The sequence below is a fragment of the Microtus oregoni genome, unplaced genomic scaffold, assembly GCF_018167655.1.
Source record: "Microtus oregoni isolate MIOR12 unplaced genomic scaffold, Mior012 000048F_ref0000485, whole genome shotgun sequence".
Lineage (NCBI taxonomy): Eukaryota > Metazoa > Chordata > Mammalia > Rodentia > Cricetidae > Microtus > Microtus oregoni.
The window spans coordinates 12,073,623-12,099,351 of record NW_024543222.1 but is presented as its reverse complement, the minus strand read 5'-3'; the positions used below and the strand labels follow the sequence as shown (position 1 = coordinate 12,099,351).

At 50.9% G+C, this 25,729-nt stretch overlaps 1 protein-coding gene across 1 annotated transcript in view; it reads right to left on the bottom strand.

Moving 5' to 3' along the window:
• Positions 1 to 264: 264 nt before the first annotated feature.
• Cacng4 (calcium voltage-gated channel auxiliary subunit gamma 4) overlaps positions 265 to 25,729 on the bottom strand; it is a 60,760-nt gene continuing 35,295 nt past the window's right edge. Inside the window, exons 2-4 of the mRNA XM_041636157.1 lie at positions 10,273 to 10,356; positions 4,423 to 4,563; positions 265 to 3,056 (exon numbers count right to left, since the gene is read on the bottom strand). Coding sequence (XP_041492091.1) covers positions 2,518 to 3,056; positions 4,423 to 4,563; positions 10,273 to 10,356 — 764 coding nt within the window. The 3' untranslated portion in view covers positions 265 to 2,517. The remainder of the gene's footprint in view (positions 3,057 to 4,422; positions 4,564 to 10,272; positions 10,357 to 25,729) is intronic.

Sequence of the window (25,729 nt, the reverse complement as noted above, 5' to 3'; positions counted from 1 at the left end):
TGGTCAAGTCTCACCAGTGACTTGCTCAGCTGCTCCCAGCTTATCCATGGAAAGGCGTCTTAGTGGTACCTTCCCCAGAGGTCACAGCCTAGCCTGGTCCCTCAGAGTCAAGCTAGAGAAGCCGGTCTTGTCCACATGGTGTCTGCCCTCACCCTGCCACCCTCCTTCTCGTGGATGTCCCCCACAATTCCTACACCTGGGATACTAGACACCCATAAGGACCCCAGGGGAGTACCCCCACCCACCTACCATATCAAAAGTAGAACATTTTAAAAATGTTTTTATTTAATTAAAAAAAAAGAGAGAGAGACAGAACTAACAACCGCAAACCATTGGTGGGTACAGGATCACAGGGGCTTAACTGGTGAGAGACACAGGGGAGGGGTCAGGGATGAGGAAGGGTGGGAAGATGGGCTCAGGCCTCATGTCCCTTCAGAGAGAGAGCCAGATCTGAGCCTGTCAGCAGTGGGTCCCAGCTCCACTCCCCTTGTCCCACCGTGAGAGCAAGCTGGTGACCAGGGTCCCCAGAGTGAGGCCAACAGTCAGTGGGAGAAAGGCTGGGGGGCTGGAGCACTTGAGGTTTTTCTCCGTGTTCTAGCCCCCCTTCCCCCCTGCCCCTGTCCCTTCTTCCATTTCCTTCTAGCTCTTTCTTGGTCCCTGGAGTGAGCCCGTATACTCTGCCTGGGACTGGACAAGAGGTAGGATTCATCGGAACACAGTTTTCTTACGTGGACTCGTGGAAACTCCTGGGACCACAGGTGGGAAGGTAGCGTGTGTGGAAGTTACCATAGGCTGCTCTATGTCCAGAGGAGACATGAGACAGATCTCGGGTCTCCCTGGGGGTCGGGGCTTCCTTCAGACTCAAGAGATGCTACACCGGTGGTAGAGGGGAGGTGGGTGGGGACAGACCACACACCCTGACACTGGTGCTCACTGCTGTGCAGGCTTTGACACTTGCTGAGGAGCCCACCTGGCCAGGAAGGGATGGTTGTGAGCAAATACATAGCACGCTTTCATCTTAGCTCCCCAGCTCCTGGGCAGCCGGCTGCAGTTATGACATGGGATGTCTCCCTTCGGGGTGGTGGGGGCAATGGAGGGCAGGCAGGGAAGGACAAATGGACCTGGGTCTGAACTCGGTGTCAGCCTAGGGGGCTCCATGAGCAGGTGACTGAGGTAAGAATTGGCTTGTCACTTCTAAGTGAGACAGTTACTGGGGTCACAGATGACTGTTCAAGATTGGATTAAGAAGTCTCAAAAAGTAAGAAACAATTGATCCTTAGAAAGCACGTGTGTTATAGAAAAGGGGGTGAGTTCCACTTCCGCGAGAGTTCTCTCTAATCTGAACACAACTCACATGGTTTTTTCTCACCTCAAGAGGGAAAGGGGGAACGGTTGGACAAACTGTAAAACACAGAACTCATCCTTAGATTCAGGCAAAGTTAGAAAGCCCAGGACGGCCCCTGGAGTCAAATGTCCAGAGTCCTTCGTGTGTCGGCGGAATAAATTATGATGACAACAGTTGGGGGCGATGCCATTGCTACTTTTTAGGATGAGGAGTTGCCTGCAGCTTGTTCTGCTGTTGTTTTTCAGTGTGTCATGATTCAAAATCACCTGCAAACGGATGCTCTTTCTTTGTTCCTCTTTGTCTCTGCTCACCCTCAGGTTCCCCTTTCTTTTACGGAAGTTTATACATCTGTCGTGGAACACCAGTCAGGAGGTGGGAAGGGCCCCACCTCCCTTCAGGGGTCAGAGTGGTTCCTCAGGCAAGTGGGAGAGAGACACAGCTAGAGGCTGTGTGCCTACCTCTCCTTAGACCCATGGAATCCTCCAGATCTCCAAGTTTAGTGAGTAGGTCTTGCCTATTCTGAACTCGGGAGAAACTTCCAGAAGCAGGCAGGAAAGCCGCCAGAGCCTCTGCCTTTACCCCAGATTCCCGGTCTCCTGAGGTGGAGAGAAGCCGGCTGCAGGACAGCTCAAGGCTGAAGCACCAGTTAGCCACAGAGCTTTCTCTTTAGGACGGATGACATTTTCAACCACAGGCTCCACCAGGCCGCTGGACAGAAACGAGGGGGAGACACAGAGGGAAATGGAGCAAGCCTCAGCTCATTTCAGGCTCCAGGACACAGGAATGTCTGAGTGGGAAGTAGCTGACGGGGGCTCAGTGGCCCAGCGCCCAGGGAAGGGGACGGGGTCTGACATCTTCTTCGGGCCTGACAGGTTTCCTGGTTTCCAAGAGGCAGGTCGATGCAGCTTCTGGAAAATTCTTGGGCCTCCTGGGAAATTTCAGGGGGCAGCAATACACCCTGTCGTGGGAGAAAGTTAGCCTTCAGTTTCTACCTGAGCCCTGATTCTGGTATCTAGGCTTCCTTCACTCTAAGCCAGCCCATGGCATCTTCTGGAAGCCAGGGAGGGCTGCCCTCGGCTCCAGTTCACTGTCTATAATCTTAAGGGTCACCCTGTTGCGTGTCACACAAACAGCCGCTCTGGGGGAGGCCGGCGCTGAGACGGGTGGGCGGGTCACACGGGAGTTGTCCGCCGGTTCAGCATGCTAACGTGGAAACCCTCTTTTAGGTCCTGTGGGAAGAAGTCGTGCATCTGGAGGAAGCCAGCATCCTGGTCCGGGGTGTAACTGGCAGCTGTGGTTACTTTGAGGGGCTCCCTGGACAGCGTGTACATGGACAGCTCACCCATGGGAATGGCCCCGGTGATCTTCAGGCCCACGGGAGACGCATCCCTGGAAGGTGAGGCCTCGGTGGACCGTGAGCTGGACCTGGACCGCCGTCGCCGGTACCTGTAGCTCGGCATCCTGGCGTATGGTGAGGAGGAGGAGGGCTTAAGGAATTCCCGCTTGGTTTTAAACCTCAACTCTTTATTTTTCTCAATGTAAATGTTTACAGCCAGGACACCCACGGTCTCCGCCACAATAAACGACAGGGCTCCAAAGTAAAAAGACCAGCCGTAGTTGTAATGGTTCTTCTTGTCTTCGTCACGCTTGTCACTGGGGTCTCCTGTGTTGCTGGAGATGTAGACAATGATGCCAATGATATTACTGAGGCCTGAAAGGGAAGAGGGCAGGAGAGACGAGAGGTCAGACTCACAGCAGTAATGACAGGACAGAGAACAGGCCCCTGAAGGTGGGATGGTGGCCAGTCTTCTCCATGATATTTATTTACTATGGTAATTTATTTATTTATTTTTTTTTGAGAAAGAGACTAATGTAGCCCAGGCTTGTCCTGAACTTAGGTAACCAAGGAAGACCTTAAACTTCTAGTTAATTCTTTACCTCCCAAGTGCTGGCATTACAGGCATGCACCATGATACCTGGCTTGGTAACTAATTTTTCTTCTTTTTACACTCTTTTCTTCCCTCCCTTCTTCCTTTTTTCCTTCCTCTCTTTCCTTTTGATTGGGCCTCATGTAACCCAGGCTGGCTCAGACCTCCCTTAGGTAGCCAAGGCTGGCTTTGAATTCCTCATCCCCATTAAAAAAAATATTTTCTCTATCTGTGCACTGGTGTTCTGCACACACCACGTGTCTGCCTGCAAAGGCCAAAAGAGGGCATCAGATCCTCCGGAAGAGGAGTCACAGATGCCTGTGAGCCACCACACGTGTGCTGGGAACCGTACTCCACTCCTCTGCAAGTACAGCCAGTGCTCTTAACCACGGAGCTGTCTTTCCCAGTCAGAACTTCCCAGCTGGGATCAGAGCTGTGCACCACCATAGCCATCTTGGCAGCTAAGTCCCGTGGGTGTTTGTGAGAGATAAGTTCTACACTTCTCAGCTGCACCTGAAATCTGGGCTGACCATGTCCCTCAGGGGAACACAGCCTTTACCTATAGCCCACCTACTCCCCAATCCATATCTAACTAGTTTGTAACAGCCAACACAATCCTATGCTAAGTAAACGGATGTTATTCTGTCCTTCCTAGTCTAGTCCCTCACCCTGCTTTACATGGCAAACTTCCTTGGGACTTGGCATCCCAGGAGTCTCCATGTTCTTTCCTGACGATCCAACTCAGCCAGCTCCCAACCCTCTTATAGGTTTGGAAAGCAGCCAAGCCCAGTACCTTGGTTGAACTTTGCATACCCACCTTTCTGAGATGAGGTGAAATTCATATACTATCCAATTAACCTTTCTGAAGGACACGGTCCAGGGGTATTTAGTGTACTTACAATGTGTGCAACCCTTCACAATGGGTGAACCCCTGTTTGTAAGACCGTCATCTCCTCCAAAGGAAACCCCATTAAGCAGTTGCCCCCCCCCATCCCTTGCCTCAGTCTTACACATCTGGCCTCTTAAAGTTAACCATGCTCTGACTTCAGACTGCCCTCCTACCGGACGCACACTCCTGGCAGTGAAGACCACACGCTCAGGTACACTACCATGGCTCCATCTCTAGTCCCATGGGGTAGCCCGACTTACCTGCAGCCACAAAGAGGATGCCTGCACTGAGGACAATATTGTTCTTGCGGCTGTAGATCCTCCCAGCGCCGATGCAGAGCCCTCCAAGCAGGAGCAGGATGGTGCTGAGGATGGGAAAGACACTGGAGGCTCGCACGATGCCTAGGCCAGGGTAGGAATAAAACAGAGAGGGCGGTGAGTCCAGCCATCCTCTCTGTCATGGCCACAGGTGTTTCTCCCAGGGGTCCTGCTGCTGGACCTAGGCAAAAGATGGCTCTAGGTTGGCCGTTGACTCTTCCAGAAGCCACGTGACCAGCAGTCACACCTGCCTGCAGGTCACTGGGCCTCTTTCTCACATTGCTTTCAGATGAGAGGGACTGGAGTCTCCCTCACTGGCACTGGAGAGGCCACAGTAACGGTCACTAATGTTCTAGATAGCAGGGACATTCACGCGACAGCTCACAACCCACCGAGTTCTCTCCTGAATGTACCATAGCTGCATTAGAAGGCTGGGAAGTAACGTGCCCAAGAGCCAGCTTGGATCAACAGTCAGTGGAACAGGCTTTAGCACACTGAATAGGACTGGGTGTCTGTCCTGCTCTGTGACATGCTGTGTGTCCTCAGACAAATTCCTCCACTCTTCAAAAACTCACTTTCCCCACTCGTGCACATGGTTTTAGTAACTCGGTGTCTCCTCCTCTCTAAGGGGGCACATTCCAAATACCAAATCGGAGAAGGACCCTGTGTTTCCTATACATACATACCCAGGATAAAATCAACATGTTTACATTTTCATTTATTATTATTGCGCGTGCATGCATGTGCCACAGCCCATGTGTGGAGGTCAGAGGGCAACTCTGGGGACTCAGTTCTCTCCTTCTGTCTTTATGTGGGTTTTGCGTTTGAACTCAGGTCACCAGGCTTGCACAGATAGCAAACACCTCTACCCGGAGCCATCTTGCCAGCCCACCATGATAAAATTTAATCGACAAATCAAACATAGAAAGTGACTGGTGGGAGCTAATGATAAAACAGAGCCACTGCAACACTACACTGTAATAAAAGTGACTTGAGGAACCTACGGGCTCTTTGTTTCTGGCATTTTCCATTTCATAAGTTTGAATTGCTGCTGACTAACATTCCACAAAGCAAAACCACGAATAAGGACTGAAATCTCACAAATTTAGACCGTGAATTAGCGGGGGACACTGTGCTGTGGTTGGTTTTGTCTCTGTGAGGTGACCAGCACAGGGCTGGCTGCCGCACGCACTTACTAAGTGACTGGTTCTGTTCAGCAAATCACCGCTGTATCTACAGATAAAGAAGTACAAGTTCACAACACACGCGAGTCACGGAAGAGGCAGCAGGACGTGGTGAGATGTGGCCTACCACTCTGGTCAACAGAACCATGTCCGAATCCTTGTTCTACCTCTGGTCAGCCTTTCAGGGGTTGGGGGGCAGGGTCAGGGAACTTCCATGACCACCTGGGTTCACTTTTTCATAACTAGGCTACAGTGGTGATACCACGCTGGAAGGGCTGACTGTGCCCTCACCTTGTGAATGTGGCTTCCTGTGGGAAAAGGTATTGCATATGTGTTTAGAGACCTTAGGGTCCCTTAAGATAAGACCGTCCTGAATGGACCAAGTTGTCCCTGAGTCCAGGGATAAGCATCTTTCTAAGACAGTGGGGAAGGCTTTGAGGATCAAGTCAGAGGATGGTGACATGGTCAAGAAATTCCAACGCTCCCAAACTGCAGAAGCGTCAGGGAAAGAGTCTCACTCCCTGAGCATGTAGAGGGGCAGGGGTCTGACAGTGTGTCCCCTTTTTGACTTCCAGTTGTCACCCAGGACTCAGTCTCTGGAAGTCAATCTGCCGCATGGTTCATAACGGTTTGCTACAGCCCTTTCAGAAGTGAACGCCCACCAGAGCACTGGGCAGGCTTCCGGTCTCCACCCTGAGCATCTGGGTGGATGGCAAGAGGGTCAGAGGAAGAGGACAAAGACATGGGGGATGCTCAGAGCTCGGCCTTCTCTGTGTCCTCCCAGCTCTAGAGAAATTCAGTTGTGTGGGCCTTGGTGGCGCCAGCGGAGGACCGTGAGTCAGGAAGTGCGGGTAGGTGCCCCTCCTGAGCCAGCTGACTGGCTTGGGGCCTCGCAGCCTCTGAAGGCGGTGTTTGTCTCCTTTCTATGTGACACAGTGTGAGCCCTTGTTCCACAGAGAAGGGATTGTGTGGGGGCATTAAATGAGGTTCCTCTCTCCAGCGCTTCCTCCCCCACTCCTCTTAGCTTTCCTGCACTCGCAGGCTCTGGGAGGCGGCTTCGGGTGTTTTTCGGAAATTTGCCTCTGAGCTGAGATGGCCAGACTCAGGTCAAGACCCTGTCCTGCCTTCTGAAGACCAGTCAGGTGGTCCAGAGAGAAGGGGACTCCAGTTCCTTCAAAGACACTGGAGGCCTGTGCCTCAGAGCCCTCCATCCAGGTGACTCCTGCAACCACCTGTCCCTTGCCACAAGACTCGGATACTTGAGTGTCTTGTCGAAGATGTGTCTGAGGGACAAGAGGCTAGAGCCAGCCACACCACCTGACCACATCAAGCTACACGGATGATATATGCCTGTCTGGAGGACGGACGGGGATGATGTTTGTCTGTCTGGAGGATGGACAGGATGGACACTATCTTATAACTTACTCTAGGCTTCATTGTGGACTCACAGCTGTCTCGACACCTGTGCTGAGGCTTGGCACAGACATCCCCCCATCTAGCTGGAAATCCTGAACCTAGGAGGGAGGTGCCAGGTCTCAGGCAAGACCAGCAGGGACCGGACCGTGGGGACAAGACACACCCAAGAAAGATACTACATGGGGTATGAGGTGGTGACTCCCCCAAGCTATGAGTGTGCAATGCTCAGAGGTCCCCAGAAATCAAGCGACAAAAATGCAACTCAAAATGCATGCTTCTCTAGGAGGCTTAGGAACTTGAGGGTCAGGGTTGACTTGATTCTTGAATTTTCTAAGGTAGAGTGAGAGCCGTCTAGCCTCGGGGCCTACTGGGCTGCTGCTGTCTCAGGGGCCTTCCCTTGCCACAGAACCTTCTGGGCTCCCCAAACTACTGTGCTCTGCCACCAGACCAGCACCTGGAGGGCAGAGCTATTTCCATGCCACTGTACCTACTTGCTCGGGATGGTGAGTCACACTTTCTGTCGAATGAAGAAATAAGTGAGATCACCATACGAGCCCCCCAGAGACCACTCTCCCGGGCTTCTCTACAGTTTGGAGATAACAGCCTGGACAGAAATCAGAAAGTTGAACACTGAGAATCAGGGCAGCCTGGGAGCCACAGGCCCTGTGGCTACAGAGACTATGACCTTCACAGGTCTCAGAGTTGCATATGCAGCTGGCTCCAGGTTGCCCTGTGTTCTGGGGGAATGTGGAAATCAGTTTTTAGGGCCAAGTGTCCCTATCTCCACAGTCACCGAACGGGCACACACTAGCTTATTAAGAACTCACCTCTGCCCCCAAACTCACCAACAGCCAAAGCCTGCAGGCCCAGGGGCCATTTGTCATCTTTCCCTGGGTACCTCTGGGCTTGTTACAAACCAGCAGGTTTCCTTGGGGATCTGATACATTTGAGAACACGTCCTTTGTAGGAGAGACAACTGTCACACTGATACTATCCCTCTGAGGCACTCCTAGTCCTCTGGGTACCCAGGGGACACTGCTGGCAGGAGGACTTGTAGCATCAGGGCCAAAGCTTTGGTCACATGGCTTGTGTGACTCAAGACCCTAACTCTGTCCCTCTCTGTCCCATCCTGGACCCCAGGAGGCTGACTGTGTGGACCAAACCACGAGGCTTCCAACTCTGGCTTTTGGAGGACAGTGCCACTGATTGGAATTATTCCCAAGGCTTCTCTCTGCCAAACTGCAAAACAAAGAAGCTGCCACATTCTTCCCTAAAGGTCACAGCTCTTGCCACTCAAGCCCGTCCTTCCAGCTCCCTTTCACGTGCTCTGCCTCGCAGAACTGGAAGGATGTCACTCACCCATAATTCATGTAACTAGCAATCCTTGTGTTTCATACCGTGCAACCTCCACGGTGATCCATGGCCACTCTAAGGGGATCCCACCTACCTGGTCGAGTGGGAGCCCCTAATATGCAGGATCAGAGAGCAGGAGGACGACAGAGGAGAAGATACGGGAGGTGGGTATTATTTCAGGTTCTGGGCCTGGCTGGAGCAGCCTGGCATGGCCTTGGCTCCATGGGAACGGCACACTGTTCTATTTCATCAGATGACTCATAATCCAAATCCTTTCTTGTAGGGGAAAAAAATACCCATAATCAGGTGCACAGTGAATTGTGCTCTCTCTGAGGACACACTGGGATCGATTCTCCATGTGTGAGGCTGGGCCCGAGCCCCAGGGGAGCTTCGAGAAGCAGCTCTTTGTGTCTTTTGGCTGATGGGGAAGGAGGAGGGACACAGAAATTCTAGCATCCACTTCTAGCCCCTCTGGCTGCGGCTTCCTGCCGTGTGTGTGTGTGTGTGTGTGTGTGTGTGTGTGTGTTTAGAGGCCCACGGATGAACTCTGGGCAGACTGCAGGAACAGGAGCAGTTTATCCTCTGGAGTCCAGCACGGGCTGTGGATAGCACCTGGGAGGCAGCACTCAGCCACAGGACCAGATGGGAGCAAGGCTTAAGGGCAGCCCATAGGCAGAGTCATTGGCAGTATTAGTCAGGGTCGAAGGGACTCAGGGACACCTGTCAGGGGGTTCCCTGCCATCTCCATCATCAACTCTGGGGTACCCTGCCATCTCCATCACCAACTCTGGATACCCTGAAGCCCCCATCACAAACTCTGGATACCCTGCCACCTCCATCACCAACTCTGGGGTACCCTGCCACCTCCATCACCAACTCTGGGATTCCTGGCACCCCAGTAAGCTGTCTTGGCTGGTGAGTTAATCCCTACATAGTGTGCTTCCTATGTTCCACTCCTCAGGAAGCTGTGGTCTGGGCAGAACTTTTTCAAGACTGGGACTCCTAAGGCTCAGGGTGACCTCAGATTCACTACACAGCAGAGAAGGCACTTGGTCTCCTGATCCTCCTGCCTCTGCCTCTTGAGTGCTGGTATTATTGGTGTGAACAATCACACTGGGCTCAGAGAGCTTGTATCTTCTCTTTCCCTCCCTCCCCCTTTCTCCCTCTCTCTCCCTCTCTCTCAATTTTAACTTTATTTTATGTTTATTGGTGTGATGGTGTCAGATGCCCTGAAACCGTAGTTACAGACATGTGTGAGCTGCCTGGGGATTCTCGGAATGGAATCTGGGCTCTCTGGAAGAGCAGACAGTGCTCTTAACCACCGAGCCATCTCTAACTCTATTTAAAAAACAAAAACAAAAAACTGGAGACAGGGGCTCATGTAACCCAGCCTGGCCCCAAACTTACTACACAGCAGAGGATGCCCTCAAATTCCTGATCCTCCACACCTCCCAAGTACTGAGATTACAGCACGTGCCACCAAGCTGGGTTTTAACGGTGCTGGGGATGGACCCCAGAGCTCTGTATGGGTTAGGCAAGCACTCTGCCAACTGAGCTACATCCCCAGGAAGTTCTTGCCTTTAACTTCAGTTGCTCCACCAGGGGTCCCTTGAAGCTGCATCCACTGCTTGGGCTTCACTGGGTCTGGGGCCTTGACCAACTGTACCCACCCACACTCAGGGCATCCACACGTTAGGGCACTGCTAGGCTCAATCCCACCCTCTGAGCTCAGGACTTCCCCAGGGTAAAGAACTGCAGCAGAGTCCACAGGGCTCACCCCTCGAGCCCCTCCCTTCCTCTCCCCTCCTGATACAAAGCAGCTGGGGTCCTTGGCACTCACGGAGGAGGTACTCTGAGCTGTCATGGTCATAATCGTTGTCCTCTGGGAAGTGGTTGATCCGGAAGCAGTGTCCTTTATAGATGCCTGGAAGAAACAAGGGCAAACACAGGCCGTGAGTGTCCTGTGGGTTCGCACACCGTTCATTTCAGACATGGAAGCTTTGGGTGGGTCACAGGGGCAGAGGGAAGAGAAGTCGGATCTGGAGTCCCCACTGCTGAGTGCCCTGTGGGGACTCAGATACACACTGAGATGAACCGCAGTCACAACCGTATCACTTATGCTTAAGACTAGACATCATCAAGAAGGAAACGACATGCCACTAGTCAGTGTCTGGACAAAAAGGCTCCAAACGGCAGGTGAGATCCCCACGCCTAAGGGGATTCTAGAACTGCAGCTTGAAAAATGACCAGGAATTTGTTCCTGACGAATGGGCAGAGGGCCTTTCAGGCACAGTAAGACTCATAAAGGCAAAGGCCGTGTGGTTCTTATCCAATATGGTACGAATTCCTTATACCAATGCAAGGATGGTCTCGAGACTCCACCCCCTCAATCTGATTGATGGTAGAGAGCCAAGAAACTTCCAGAAGCGCTAAAAGGCTGGAAGAGCAGGATTCCTGGTGTGTTCAGTAACTGTGGGAGGACAGGACAGTTCTCCCTTCCAGAATCTTCCATCCATTTTCTCCTAATCCTCTGCTGTCCTGTAGTGGGGGAATGCCCACCACTAAACACACCAGCAGAGAGGGAGTCACATGGCCGGGGTGGGGGTGGGAGGGTGGGGGGCGGGGGTGCGCGGAGTCATGTCACTTCGTGCCTGCCTGCCAACTCCTCTGCCTAGTCAGCCGACTGACTGACTCTAGCTGAGCTACTCCCCCCAACCCCCCCGCCCCTGCCCATGCCCCTTCACCCCCACTGTAACTGGTCAGAGCTGGTCTATTTCCAGCTGTAGCCTGTGCCTTTCTCGCAGCTGCTGCCAAGCGTCCTGCTGGCCTCTAGCTGCCCAGCCCGACCTCACAGTGGGTGGGAGTGGTTCTGGAGGCTGGCTGGGTGTGTGCCAGAGGCGCATCTGTCTTCCCCTGCGTCCAACTAAGGTCTCCCTGCTGAGCCGGGAGCATGCCATTTTCCTACCTGGCTAGGAAATGAGCTGCTGGCCAGCTGGCCAACACCAAGCAGTCCCTCTGTTTCCCTTCAGCTGCCGCTCCAAAGACCTGTGTGAACTGCTGCGACCCTGTTGCCCGGGACCCCAGATCCGAGGTGCAGGGGACAGACTAAGGATCTCAGAGGCGACATCTTAGGTGGGATGTACTTTCACAGTGTTTTCTGCGGGATCACAGTTAACCTCGCATTTCCCCACCCACACAGTGGCAATCACCTCAGCTCTCACCTCCAAGGCCCTGGGAACTATGTGAGACAATACGGGCAAAGGGAATGACCGAGGCGGTTCTCGGCGATGGCAACGACCCAGGGAGATTTGCTGCTGCTGGCCCCAGAGTCACCTGTCTTTTGCTTCATGTGTTCCTGTGCGATTGAGACTGTGAACAGTTGCAGGGATTAGGGAAGGAAGGGGCAGTCCACCAGAAGAGGTTGGTCCCAGGACATCTGGGGGTTGGGAGACTGGCAGGGGCTCAGTGGGCCAGTAACAGCCTCCACTTCATTCCTAGGACCTGCTACCAGATTTAAAAAATGTCCCCATAGATCTAGAATTGGCCCTTTCTGGAGGGAGCAGCATTGCCAAACGCTGCCACTGCCCACCCCCAACGCTTCTCTTTCCCTTATTTTATTTATTTATATTTTTTGCCACTTTCTGAATCTAAAGAAATCACCAAGTCACACCTGCTTGTTGGAGCAAGTCAAATAATAAGAGGCTGGAAGAGAAGAAAACAAACTTTTTAGAGCTACAATCCTGCAGCTGATTTCTCAGGTCTGTGGTCTGTCTTCCCGCATCCTCCCACGCACACACATCCAGGTGGGGTTCTCCTCCAGTTTGAAGGGGTGCTGGGAGTTGGCCCCAAGTCCTTGCTCATACAAAACATTTATTCTACTCCTCGACCCCAGTCTCTATTTTTTTTTTAAATCTTAATTTTGAATTACTGTAGTTTCGTATGCCCTTGTTAGAAATAATAAGGGCAGGGGCTGGAGAGATGACTCCGTGGGTAAAGTGTCTGCCACTCAAGCAGGACTTCCTGAATTGGAGTCCCCAGACCTGTGTAAAAAGCCAGGTGTGGCGGTGCTCTACAACCTCAAGGTGTGGGGTAGGGAGGTGGGCAGATAGGAGGATCCTGGGCATACCAGACCACCAGCAGAGTCTACCCAGACCAGCAGGCTTCTGGGCACACCAGCCAACCAGCAGAGTCTAACCCAGACCAGCAGGCTCCAGGTTCCGTGAGAAACCCTGTTTTAAAAAATAAAGTGGAGGAGGCTGGGACGATGACTCAGCAGGCAAGCGTGAGGACTGGAGTTCAGGTCCCCAGAAAGGATGAAATGTCTGATAGGCAAGGAGGCCTGTCTGTAATCCCAGGTGGGATGTGCCTGGGAGATGTATGGTTGTGGGGGCAGACACAGGGAGTTCAGCGCAAGCTAGTTGGAATAGCACAAACGGTGAGAGAGATCTGGTTTCAGTCAGAGACTGCCTCAATACATACGGTGAAGAACAAAGAGGGGAGACACAACAGTAACTCAGGTCTACATACACACATACTACATGCACACTCACACATACATACACACATACACGAATAAGCATGATAGTAAAACAGCTGAGAGACATCCCAAAGTCTACTTCTGGCCTCCACGCAAGACCATACTGGGGAACACACACATGTGCAATCCCACCCACATATACATAAAAAGAAAGAATTAAAAGAAGACATGGAATGTTCTTTACTCAGTTTCCTGACAAAACTAGCAAGATGTCACAGCTAGGACAGTGACATTGACCTCATGTGATACATAACCTTCCATCACAAGGGTCTCCCCAGTTGTGCCCCACTTCCCCCCATTTCTTTTGCCACACATACCTTCATGTCTACCCTAGTCTGTCCGGGACCCACAGCATCCTCTACGAGGTTCTCAATTGTGGTAGTTTTGCCCTTTTAAAAACGGATCTACTTAAGGAAGCTAAGGCATGGCATGGTAACCTTTGGGGGTGGCTTTTTGCACTCAGCACAACTCTCCAGTTTGGGTGCTGGTGGCTTGTGCCTTCCCTGGCTGGGCAGCGTTCCATGGCATGGAAACCTCATCCTCTGCTAAATCAGGACCCACCGAAGGACGTCTGCTGCTTCTAGCTGTTCCCAGCAGTGTTGCTGGGGGCGTTCATGTTCAGGTCTTGGGGGGAAATATGTTAATATCACTCAGGGAATATGCCCAGGGGTGCAAATGTTGGGTCATATAAGAGCAACAAGTGTTTTAAGAGAGACTGTCAAGCTGGACTCTGGTATGCTTGTAGCTCCCTATTTTAAATATGGAATATCATATATATTATCTATAGCCGCTTTTTGCCACTGGCCCACAATCATGAACATATCTCCAATTAAGAATTTCAGTCTTGAGAAAATTGCTATTTTCTAATTAAAAAAAGAGTAAGTCGATAATCAATCCAAATGATGCAGAAAAAGCCCTAAAAAAAAAAAAACCATAGGAATGAGAGAGGTAGGGAGCCCCTCCCCCAACATTGAGGTTGCCAAGGGTTTTAGCCTCCATCAGGTGTCATGAATCTGTCTGTATGTCCAACCTGAAGACAAAGTGGGGCCAGTTTGCACACTCCCAGAAACACCTGCTCTGAGCATCCTCCCAATATTTCACTGTTCTCCGCTCTGCAGTTAGAGCGTTATTGAACTGAATTAATGAGTTGATTTTTGTGGCACTGAGGACTGAGCCTGGGGCTTTGAGCATGCTCAGCAGGTGCTCTGTCCCTGAATTGTCCCAGACCCTTTATGTATTTATTTGAGGAATTATGAACAAGATCATGCAGTCCATTTATCAGCTTTCATAGCGTGTTTGTTTTGAGACAGGGTCTCACTGTTTAGACTAGGCTGGCCTTGAAGGTATGAGATCCACCTGTCTCTGTCTCTCAAGTGCTGAGATTAGCTCCAGTAGGCCTGAACTGTGGCCTTGGTTTTAAGTGTTGGGAATGGCATACAAAGTCTTGTGAATTTTTGTCAGGCAAATACCCTGACGCTAGGCAACACCCATAGCCTGTTAACTTATTCGGTGTGTGTGTGTGTGTGCGCACGCGCGCATGCGCGCGTGTGCACATGTGCATGGGTACACATTGTGTAAACGGTACACGTGTGGAGGCCAGAAGTCAACTTTGGGTCTTCTTCCTCAAGGACCATGACCCTGTTCTTTGAGACAAGCTCTCTCACTAACCTGGAACTTGCCAAACCATCTAGGTGGGATCCAGAGACCTCTGCTTCTTAAGGGTGGGAACCACAAGAGTGTCAACACGCTTAGTTTCTGACATGGGTGTTGGGGATCAAACTTGCATAGCATTTGGCTGGCTATCTCCCCAGCATCTTGTTCTTAAGCATGTTATTTTCGGGAGCTCATGAATGTCGCCAGTTCCAGATACGTCACTTCTGTTTCATCCAGCTCTGTCCATACATGGTGGGTACCAACCTTTGGGGGAGTCTGAATGCATATGTACTCTGCGGTAGCTTTTCTGGTCCTCCATTCCCCTTTCTTCGCTCCTTCCCCCTTCCTTCCTTTTTTTCTCCCCGCTTTCTCCCAAACCCAGAGGAAAGTTAGCATAGATGAGAGATCAGTGTCACCGTGGTTTAGCTTTGCTGCCCTCAACAGCATCTTGCACTCTAACTGGCAGAAGCTGGGAAAGTACCTGTGCCAGCCAGCTGTCCATCACTATGACATGACATTCCAAGAGAGAGTCAAAACGCTCATTTGGCCCACAGTTTCGGAGGTTCCATGTAGACGGACATCTCTGTCCCACCTGGTCCTGCAGCCGTTCAGTCCCAAATAAACACAGAGGCTTATATTAATTGTAAACTGTTTGGTTTATCACTTGGGCTTATTACTAACTAGCATTTACAACTTAAATTAACCCATAGTTCTTACCTATGCTTAGTCACATGGCTTGGTACCTTTTCTCAGTAAGGCATTCTCAGCCTGCTTCCTCTGTGTCTGGCTTGTGACTGTGTCTCTGCCTTTCCTCTTCCCAGAATCCTCGTCTGGCTGCTCCGCCTCTACTTCCTGCCTGGCCACTGGCCAATCTGAGCTTTATTAAATCAATACCAGTGACAAAGCCTCCCCCGCTCCATAGCATCTCCAGCTTGGGGTTCTTTGAGCCTGTGGTATAGTGGTTTTTTTTTTTGTTGTTGTTGTTTTTTAAATATTTTTATGGTTTATTTAACTTTATTTTATGTGTATTGGTGTGAAGTGTCAGATCCCCTGGAACTGATCTTCAGACAGTTGTGAGCTGCCATGTGGGTGCTGGGAATTGAACCCGGGTCCTCTGGAAGAGCAGTCAGTGCTCTTAGCCACTGAGCCATCTCTCTAGCCCCTTGTGGTATAGTGTTTAGCTGCACACTGTGATGAAAGCGTAAGGCTGAGAAGCCCATTGACTTCATGGGGCTGGGAGTAAAGAAAGAGAAAGGAGCTAGGGTCCTCATCTCCTTCATGGGCACACTCCCAATAACCAACCTTGCTCCAACTAGCCCCATCTCTTAAAGACTCCACTGCTTCTCAATAGAGCCTTATTTTGAAAAGAAGTTCTTGCAGATGAAAAGAAAAAGTTATGATGAGGCCATTCAGGGTTTTGGTGGGCAGCGTCTGTTTCACATGTGGGGAGGTAGACCCACTGCAATCGATGTACCCCATCACCGTCTAAGAAGGCAGTGGGCAATGGAGCAGGTGGTCACCCATTGTTTTTGCCCCCACTGACTAGAAAAAGAAAGAGATTGCTCCCTGTCCCTGAAGGTAGGAATTTGAGTATTTCCCTTAAATGTCCTGCTTGGTTATATGTCTTTAGCTTTTTCTTTTTCCTGGTGGCTCCAACAGCCTTCTTCTCCATTCCCATTCTGTCCTCAGGGACAGACAGACAGACACTCTGTGCCCTGCACAGCACACCTAGTAGCAAATCCAGCATTCAGTCTGCACCCTCTTCCTCCTCTGGACCCTTTGCTTCTCTAAATGGGACCTAGTATTCCCGCTGCCTCAGTTTCCCGGGAGTTTTTCCACAAGAGTTATCTCCCCTCCTTCAACCTGTTTATGTGGAGCGCAATAGTTTCAGTCCTGAGGACTTCACATTTATCTCTGTCAAGTTTTAATTTTGTTAGCATTGGCTTGAGGCATTTAACAGGGAGAAAATTAATGGCTGATGAGAGAAGTCGGCGAGAATGCCGTTTCCAAATCACTCGGGTTCTTTTTCAGCAGGTCGGGACACTGGCTGTGTTATCTACTAAGTGATATTTAGGGTGGTTTATTTTGAGACCCTGGACTGACCCCACCACAAGAACATGGAGGCACTAAGGGCAGCGTGGTTACTGGCTTGTGTTCACTGGCTTGTGTTCACAGGGGTGCGGCGGCCCTCGGGAAGAGCAGGAAGCCGTGTGGTGGCAGAGGAGTTGTGCTCACCTGTAAGGAAGAAGCCAGAGGGGCCACTCCTGCTTGTGAGCCCATGGCTTCCTGTGGAGAAGACGTGCAGGTGTGTCTGTCAGTACATCCATTCTTCTCCTTCCACCATGAGCCAGTTTTCTCAAAAAAAGTATCTACCAGCATAGGAAACGTCTGGAAAGAAATTTCCCAAGATATGTGCTCTGTTTTATTTCCGGGTGGCAGGATAATGAGTGAGCTAAGTGTGAGAATTCCTTTGCGTTTTCTGAATTTTCTGCCATGTCTTAAGTGAACTACTAAGGCTTATTAGAAAAGGATAGAGCCGCTGGGCCATGGTGGCGCATGTCTTTAATTCCAGCACTCGGGAGGCAGAGGCAGGCAGGTCTCTGTGAGTTCGAGGCCAGCCTGGTCTACAAGAGCGAGTGCCAGGACAGGCTACAAAGAGAAACTCTGTCTTGAAAAAACAAACAAAAAAAAAAAAAAACAAAAAGCAAACAACAACAAAACAGAAAAAAAGAATAAGAAGAGACTAGAGCCTTTAATTTTAAGAGAAAACATGGTGATGGTGGCATAGTTGAAATGGCTGCAGATGCCTTCAGCTGTGGAAGCCGCTGAGTCACGTAAGAACCTCGGTGGCAGGGCTGGAGAGATGGCTCAGAGGTTAAGAGCATTGCCTGCTCTTCCGAAGGTCCTGAGTTCAATTCCCAGCAACCACATGGTGGCTCACAACCATCTGTAATGGGGTCTGGTGCCCTCTTCTGGCCTGCAGACATACATACAGACAGAATATTGTATACATAATAAATAAATATTTAAAAAAAAAAAAAAAAGAACCTCGGTGGCAGGTGTGTGTGCGTGTGTGTGTGTGTGCGTGTGTGTGTGTGTGTGTGTGTGTAGCAGGATAGAGTAGCTTCTCCTTCCATGATCCTTTTGAAGGTTGTACCTCAGGCTTATGCCTCTCTCAGAGAGCCTAGGTGACCAATCCCAGGGACCCAAGGAATTCTGGAGACAAGCCTGTCAGTATGAAAGCTGGGGTACTTAGTCACTCTTCAAGTCATTTCAAGGATGCTGGCATCTGACGCCAGCCTTGGGAAGGGACACCTTGCAGCCCATTCTAATTAAGGGACTCGTAGGGAAAAGGATGCCAGCTGCTGACTTAATAATCCTTTATCTCCTATGTGGCCCTCCCAGAGTGTCATCGCACTCCAGCCCCACCTCACATCTGTGGCAGCCATCAGCCTTGTGCATATGTCCCCTGTCCATTCCTCAACTCAGCTGCACTGATTGTTTCTTGCTTTTTGCTCACGGCAATGGGTAGGTTGCCTGGGGGAGCAGTTCTGCAGGCATCCCTGTCTACCCAACCTGCAGACTTTGTGCAGGGGAGGATGGGGATGGGATCAAGTGGGGGAAACAGTTCCAGTCTCTGTCCCTTGGGCACAGGTTCTGTGGTCCATTCTAAATTACTTCTTTGAAGTGGGGTCAGGACTTCCTTCTTCTCCAACATATTGGTAGAGGCTAAAAGGACAACTTTTGGGAGCCGCTTCTCTTCATCTCACCAGCCCCTCAGACCCCGGGCGACCTTTCTAGAGACTCCTGTCTCCAAACAAGGCCACATTCTGAGGTACTGGAATGACGGCATCAATGCAAGGTTTGGGGGCAGGGGAATCTTTGAACCTGGAAGACAGAGTTGGAAGTGGGTGCACTGGCCAGGCATGCAGGCAGATAAACCGGAGCAACGGATCTCGGTTTAGGCTCTTTATTCCGCTTTGCACCCCACTTAGAGGTCTTCTTCGTAATCCACATCCACTCCCATCTCCAGAGAAACTTCCTAATGACTGTGATTTCCCAGATTTCCCAATTGGCATGTTCTGGTCTCCTGCGGGCTGGCTGCCCTCCAGCGAGGCAGGCTGCTGGGAAACCTTTCCCTGGGTTCCTACAGAGAAATGCCAGGCTCTGAGAAGCAGGGTGGACTGGGCTGCACTCCAAGGAAGCGCTAGATTCTTGGCCTACAGTGACACTTCAAGACCCTAGTAAATAATATAGATTTCACTTTCTCCGTGCAATTTATATTTCCCGAGAAGCTGCTATTTCCTAGATGATGGAGTCTGGAGATGCAGCAGTGTATTTTCTCATTACACCTGGTCCCTTTCGCTGGGCACGTGGCTACTACGAATTTCCAACGCTTCCCATGGTCGCCAGTCATGGGGTAGGTGACCGTACTGTCCTTTGGACTATGAGCAGAAGCGATACAGGCCGTGCCCGAGACAGGTTCCGAAGCAGGAAGCATACCCGTCCGTTTACCTCCATCTCCAAGCCACTGCGAGGCAGCAAGAGTCACACCGTGGAGGATGACGGTCCTCTGATTGGACCGGTCACTCTCGACTATTAACTCCAGCAGGTGACCAGCTATTGTGCTGGCTGCTCTCCACATCCCAGAGTATTTCTGCTGTGGCAAAAATCAATAATAAGAGAGATTATGGCGTACAAAGCCTATGCCTTTTGGAGCTTTTTATTGACAGTTCCTCAGCGGTGGTAAAGGAAAGGGCTCTCCAGGACAGTCCAGGGCCTCAGAGAACACACGGCTAAGGAGTGTGGCCAAGGCTCTGGTGCCAAGGTCAGAGAAGCTGTTTCTCATCTCAATGTCATGAGGAGGAGGACAAGTTTTCCACTCCTTACATCTCAGGGTTGCCTTCAGCCCGGACTAGAGTCTGGTCAAGAGCTGCCTCTGTCCTCTTCAAGGACGGCTATGTGGGGTTTAGAGCTTCCTCAGCCAAACAGCAAACCTAACACTAACGCCTGAAGAAAGTCTCACGCTGCTCTCCCTGTTATTGTTTGGTTTTTCTTTTCTCTGAAACGCTTTCTCTGTAGCATTGGAGCCTGTCCTGGAACTCGCTCTGTAGACCAGGCTGGCCTCAACTCACAGAGATCTGCCTGCCTCTGCCTCCTGGGTGCTGGGAGGCTCCACAGCAACTCTTATAAAGGAATACATTTATAATTGAGGTGACAGCTTACAGTTCAGAGGTTCAGTCCATTATTATCATGACGGGGAGCATGGCAGCACGCAGGCAGACATGGTGCTGGCTACATTTTGAGCAGAAGGCAACAGTAAGTAGACAGAGCTGGGCCGTATCCTGAGCACAGGAAACCTCAATCCGTCCCCACAGTGACACACTTCCTCCAACAAGGTCGTACCTACTTCAACAAAGCCACACCTGCTAATAGTGTCACTCCCTATGAGCTTAGAGGGACCAATTACATTTAAACCACCACAATGTAACCACATTTGACCCTTTACCCATTTTTTTCTTTAATTCAGTATTCCTATAATGATGCTAGGCCCCATGGGAGTGAGAATACACAGATCCTGTTTGGGAGAACAAACACCTTGCATGGGGAGGTGAGTGGACACCTTAGCCAACACAATAAGGGAGGAACCTGTTCAAGAGGGTTCAAAGAAGTTCAGTGCTAGACAGGGTATAAGGGGGAGCTGCAAGGGGCTGATCCCTTAAATAGTGCTGAGCAAACGGCAGCCCAGAAAGGAGGTCCAGAAGACCCAGAGATGTGGGCTTTTGAAAGAGAAAAAGTGAAGGACCGAGGACTGAAAAATGTAGGCAGATGCAGATACAGCAGCAGCCTGAGGGTCCCTGGAACGGGGCTGCAGTTCATGCTACCTGCTCAAGGTGCCACCAGGATGGAGAGATCATATCGTGAGACTAGAGAGTGACTGGCAGCTAGAAAAACCCCTCATGACTCATACGGGGAGTGCTACTCTCTGGAGGCTCTGGATGTCTCTGATGCTATTCCCAGGCTGCCTGGGCATCATTTGGCCTGCTAGGTTTGCCCTACCCAGGGCTCTTGGGTATCTGCCTCTAGTCCCAGAGGGGCTCAGCTCCCTGGGGGATGGCAGGCTGTGCTTGTCCAGGACTCACAAGCTCTCTCTTCGTCATGCCTTCTCACACCGGAACCCTATGTAAGGACACATTTAACCCCGGCTCTAAGCCAGCAGCTTCCGGCAGCTGCCGGAGAGCCTTGGGCAGCCTCTTGCTGGCTGCTGTCAGAGTAGGGCGCAGGGGGAGGCTAGGGAGGCATGTGGATGCGTAAGAGTGGGTGCTTCAGAATCAGCTCATCTGTCCTCACAGGCTGTTGGCTGGAGAAAAGCACCACCATGAGAAGTGATGGACCACAAATCACACTGTTGCAAAAGCAACAAAAGAGGGGCTCCAGGGACTAGGACCTGGGAGGAAGGCATCTTCTGTGGTTTCGCTCCCACGGTCATATGTTGGGAACTTTGGGTCCTATAAGGAGATGTTAAGAGGTGATGGGTTAGCCAGGCATGGTGGAATGCACATATAATCTCAACACTCAGGACAGCGAGCAAGGAAGGTCACACACAGCAAACTTGGGAAAAATTAAACTCATTCAGAAGAAGAGACCCTGAATTGAGACGGCCACTAAAGAGGTTCCCAGCTTCAAAACAGCCTGGAGAGGCGGTTTCTTCTGCTCCACAGTCAAAGTGCACAGAGGTTACCACAGGTAGGGGGATCACGCTAGAGATTCAGCTGACCCCAGAACCTGGTTGTGTTGCCCACATGGGGCTGGTCTTGCAGGCTTGCAAAAGCCAAGAGTTACCATGTCCTAGAGGCTTGAATCAATGTTTCAGAAAGCTGCTGAGGTCGGGTTTCCTGCAAGGAAGTCCCCAAAGAACGATTTCCTGCAAGGAGCATGGAGCATTAGTTGCAGGAGCAACTCTAGTAGGTCCTGGAGACGCCAGGACCAGAGGACATCTGTGGAGGAAAGATGGAGGTGTGGGGCAGAGCCAGCCCGAGAGATAGGCTACGTGTGCTGCCCGAAACAGAACTGAGGGGTGGGGCTACTCACCCTTTGCATCTAGACAATGGCACCACAAGGTCCAGGTGCTGGACATGGAGCTGCAGTATTTAGTGTTCTCTCTGCTGGGGATGGGTTTTGCTTTGGCCCAATCTTTCCCTGCTATTCTCCCCATCCCTTCCCTTTAAAATGCGAACATTTCCTCTTTGTGATCAAATGTTGGAAGAATGTAACTGGTTTATTAATTTTTACAGTGACTTGGAGCGAAGAGATGGCTTTGAGTCTCAAAAGAGAGTTTCCGTTTCTGAACAGTATGGGAGCTGTTAACAGCTATGGCGAATGTTGAAGTTGGAACGAATGCATTCTGCATCATGGGATGACCAGAAGCCTACTGGGGCCAGGGGTAAAATATGGTGAGCTTACAAGGATATGCTTGGGTGTCAGGTTGGCAAGGGGTGACCGTGTAAACATTCATCTTAATTGTCACCTTGATGGAATTTAGAGTCATCTAAGAGATAAACCTCTGGCCATATTTATGAGGTTGTGAGACAGGCCTTAAGGGAGGTGGTGGGCAGAACCAACCTGTGCTCAGATGGCATCAGTCTGTGGGCTGGGGTTCTGGACTGAATAGAGAGAAGAGAGATGGGCATTGCATCATCACCCTTCCTCCCTGACTGCAGATGCAACACGGCCAGCTGCCTCCTGCTCCTCCTGCCACCTGTTGGTTCTGATAGGCTCCACCCTTAAAGTCTGAGCCAAACTAGACCTTCACTCCCTGAAGTTGTGCTTGTCAGGCATTTGTCCGGTGACAAGAAACCTCACGAGTGCAGAGACACACCAGCCCCGTCCTTCAGAAGTGGGATTCCTTGAATCTATTGTTTTTAAATTTTTTTGGTTTTTCGAGACAGGGTTTCTCAGTGTAGCTTTGGAGACTGTTCTGGAACTCACTCTGCAGAACAGGCTGGCCTTGAATTCACAGAGATCCTCCTGCTTCTGCCTCCCCAGTGTTAGGATTAAAGGTGTGTGCCACCACTGTCCATCTCTTTGAATCAATTCTTACCTCCAAACCAAGGCATCTCTTTAGGGTCTTATGCTATGGACAGCTGGACACAGGGTCAAGTAGGATGTGAGCCACCTGCCATCCTGAAGCCATGCTGTCCCTCTGCAGTGTGACTTCTTCCCTGGAATAAGGTCCTTGCACAGAACCACCCATAGGGACCCAGGCTGGCCAATCAGATACTCCTCCATGCACATAGATTTGAGTTCAGTCAGGAGTCGCAGGAGATGCTGGGGAATTCACAAGAGGAGTATATTTGAGTGGTTCGTGATGGAGGCCTGGCTTTCCTCTTCTTTGGTCATGGCTGAACTCTTCCCTACCTTCCCTACACCCTTAAGGACTTCCACAGTCTTCCACTGAAGTCATTATCTATGCTTGTAACCAAGAGGATCCCAGCTCCCAGACAGGCGAACCTTTGCTTGGGGGAAGGGTACTGGGTTCTGGCTGACTTGGAAGCCTGGACTCTACTGGACGGGGAGTTCCGGAACATTGTTCTGAGATGCGAAAATATGCACAGGTTCCCAAGAGATCACAGACCTCGGGGGACAGAAAGGACACTGTATCAGAAGACATCAATGATGCCTGTCATCAGGAAAAGAAGCACGAGACACATGCCTCCCAGCCTCTCTAGGTCTCAGTCACCTTGAAGTTAACCAGCCCAGCCAGTCATCTTCCTACAAGCACCTGAGGTACCATCTCTGAAACAGGGGTATCTACGAACCCCAAGGAGTTGCCATAGAAGAAATGAGACGATATAAGACCAAGAGGGAGAGGGGCCCCACAAATGGCAGATTCTCTTCTATCTCTGATTAAGAAGGGAAAAAAAGCCTCTCTGCTTGCTCACAGCCTACAGTGAATGCCTCAGCAGTCTCCTGCTAAGGGGCTCTCTTCTCCAGAAACACAGACCTGCATAGGGACCATCTTAGTGTTTCAGGAAACATGGACCTGCATAGGGACCGTCTTAGTGTTTCAGGAAACATGGACCTGCATAGGGACTGTCTTAGTGTTTCAGGAAACATGGACCAGCATAGGGACCGTCTTAGTTTTGTTTCCTGCGAGGGTGATGAAACACCCCGACAAAAGCAACTTGGGGGGAAAGTATAGCTCAGCATAGCTCACTATGGTTATAACTCTGGTTATAGCTAGTCATTGCTAGGAAGTCACAGCAGAAGGAGTATGGGAGAGCTGGTCATGTGACATCTACAGTCAGGAGCAGAGAACAAGGAACGCATGCATGCTGACTGGGGCACAGCTGGCTCTCTCCTTTTCATTCAGTCTGGGGTCCAGACCACAAAAAACGGCACCTCCCCCATTGTGGGTAGGATGGGTTTTCCCACTTCAATTAACCCAATTAACAAAAATCCTTCCCAGGCCTACCCGCAAGCCAGTCTAACTTAGATATTTCCTCATTGAGTCTTTCCAGCTGATTCTAGATCATGCCAAGGTGACCATTAAAACTAGCCATTATAGGGGTTTCAGAGGTGAAACCCTGGGCCTGCGGCTCACAGCCCAGCTCCTGACCCTGGGCCTCGGGCTTTCTCCATCCCTTCTGGGCTCAGCGAGTGCTTGGAGGGCAGCACAGCCCCAGGCTCACCTCCACCAGTGCCGGGCTGAAGAACTGCCGGGATTTTCCAGGCTTCCTGCCGAGATTCATAATTGAACAGAGCCAGCCATTCCCCAACCAATAGCCGTCTTCTCCCCCAGCACCGAGGAAAGGAGTCTCTGTGCTTTCTCTACTTCTATCTGCTCCATAAGGACTGTTTGGATGAAAGCTTCGGGTTGAGGGCTCCATTTTTTTCTTTCCTCTTTACTTTCTTCTTTCTTTTTAAATGAGGAACAATTACAGTGTCGGATGGGGCAAAACAGATCTCTGCAGATTCCAGACTTTTCCACAGCTTCTGCAGATCTCTGGGAAGTTATGCCCCAAATTACCCGAGAGTTTTAATTGGAAGACCTGTGTTGGGGAGGGACAGTGACAGTGGAGACATACAAACTTCTAAAACGCACCCTAGGGACTGGCTACTTCATCTCCATCACTTTACTCATTAGGAACCTGAGGCTTGGAGAGGTGAAAGGACATTTCCATGGGGACGGGCTTGCTGGTGGACCAGCCAAGCCTAGATCGCTAATCTCTGGCCTCCCAAGTTCAGCCTTCTTTTGCTCACCCTTTGCTGCCTGCTCTGGGTAAGGGCTCTCAACACATGATTCTATCTCCCTGGTGTTCCTGATATTTAGCAGGTAAGGATAGCGACACGGCCAAACATTTTCTAAGATGCTGCCCTCCCACGCCAACAAACTCCACCTTAATCCTAAATGTCAAAAGTGTCTTTATTGCTGATGAGTCAGTGGCCTGCAGTGAGTTAAGGGACCACCCCCGTGGCAGACACTGCTAACCGGTCACAAGTGCTAGTCACTCAGTCTGAATCGGGCTCAACACAGCACCCCATCCAGGGACCACTAATGAAGACGCCAGCTGCTCCTCTATGCTGAACAACCGCAGAGGTGGTGGCTTCAGCACTCTCTAGGGGGCATTGTCTTGGCTCTGCTGTCATCCACCGGCTGTGTGACATAGGTCCTAATTAACCTCCCTGTGCTTCATTTTCCCCACCTGTGTAAAGGGGATCCTAAACAGGGGAGACCTCAGAGGGATTTCTGAAGGTGACAGCAGGGTTTGGGAAGGTCACTGAGCGGGGTATACAGCAAGTGCATCCAATGCGTTACCTGCTGTTATAACCAGGTCACCAGAAGGCAGCTGTTCTAACAGAGAGAGCCCAGGTTGCCTGCCACCTCCCCGGGGCTGCCAGAGAGCCCTCCCTGCCCTCACATGGCCACAACACTGTGACTTTCAGAATGAGCAGTTTGCCTGACCGTGAGGAGGCCCTGCAGAACGACTCTTTCCCCTCCAGCTCCACTGTTAATGGACTAACAGGAGCAGCCCGCAGCTGAGCACTAAACTCTGCAAAGCCCTTAGCTAAATGCCTTCCAATTTCTCACTTAAGCCTTGAAAAT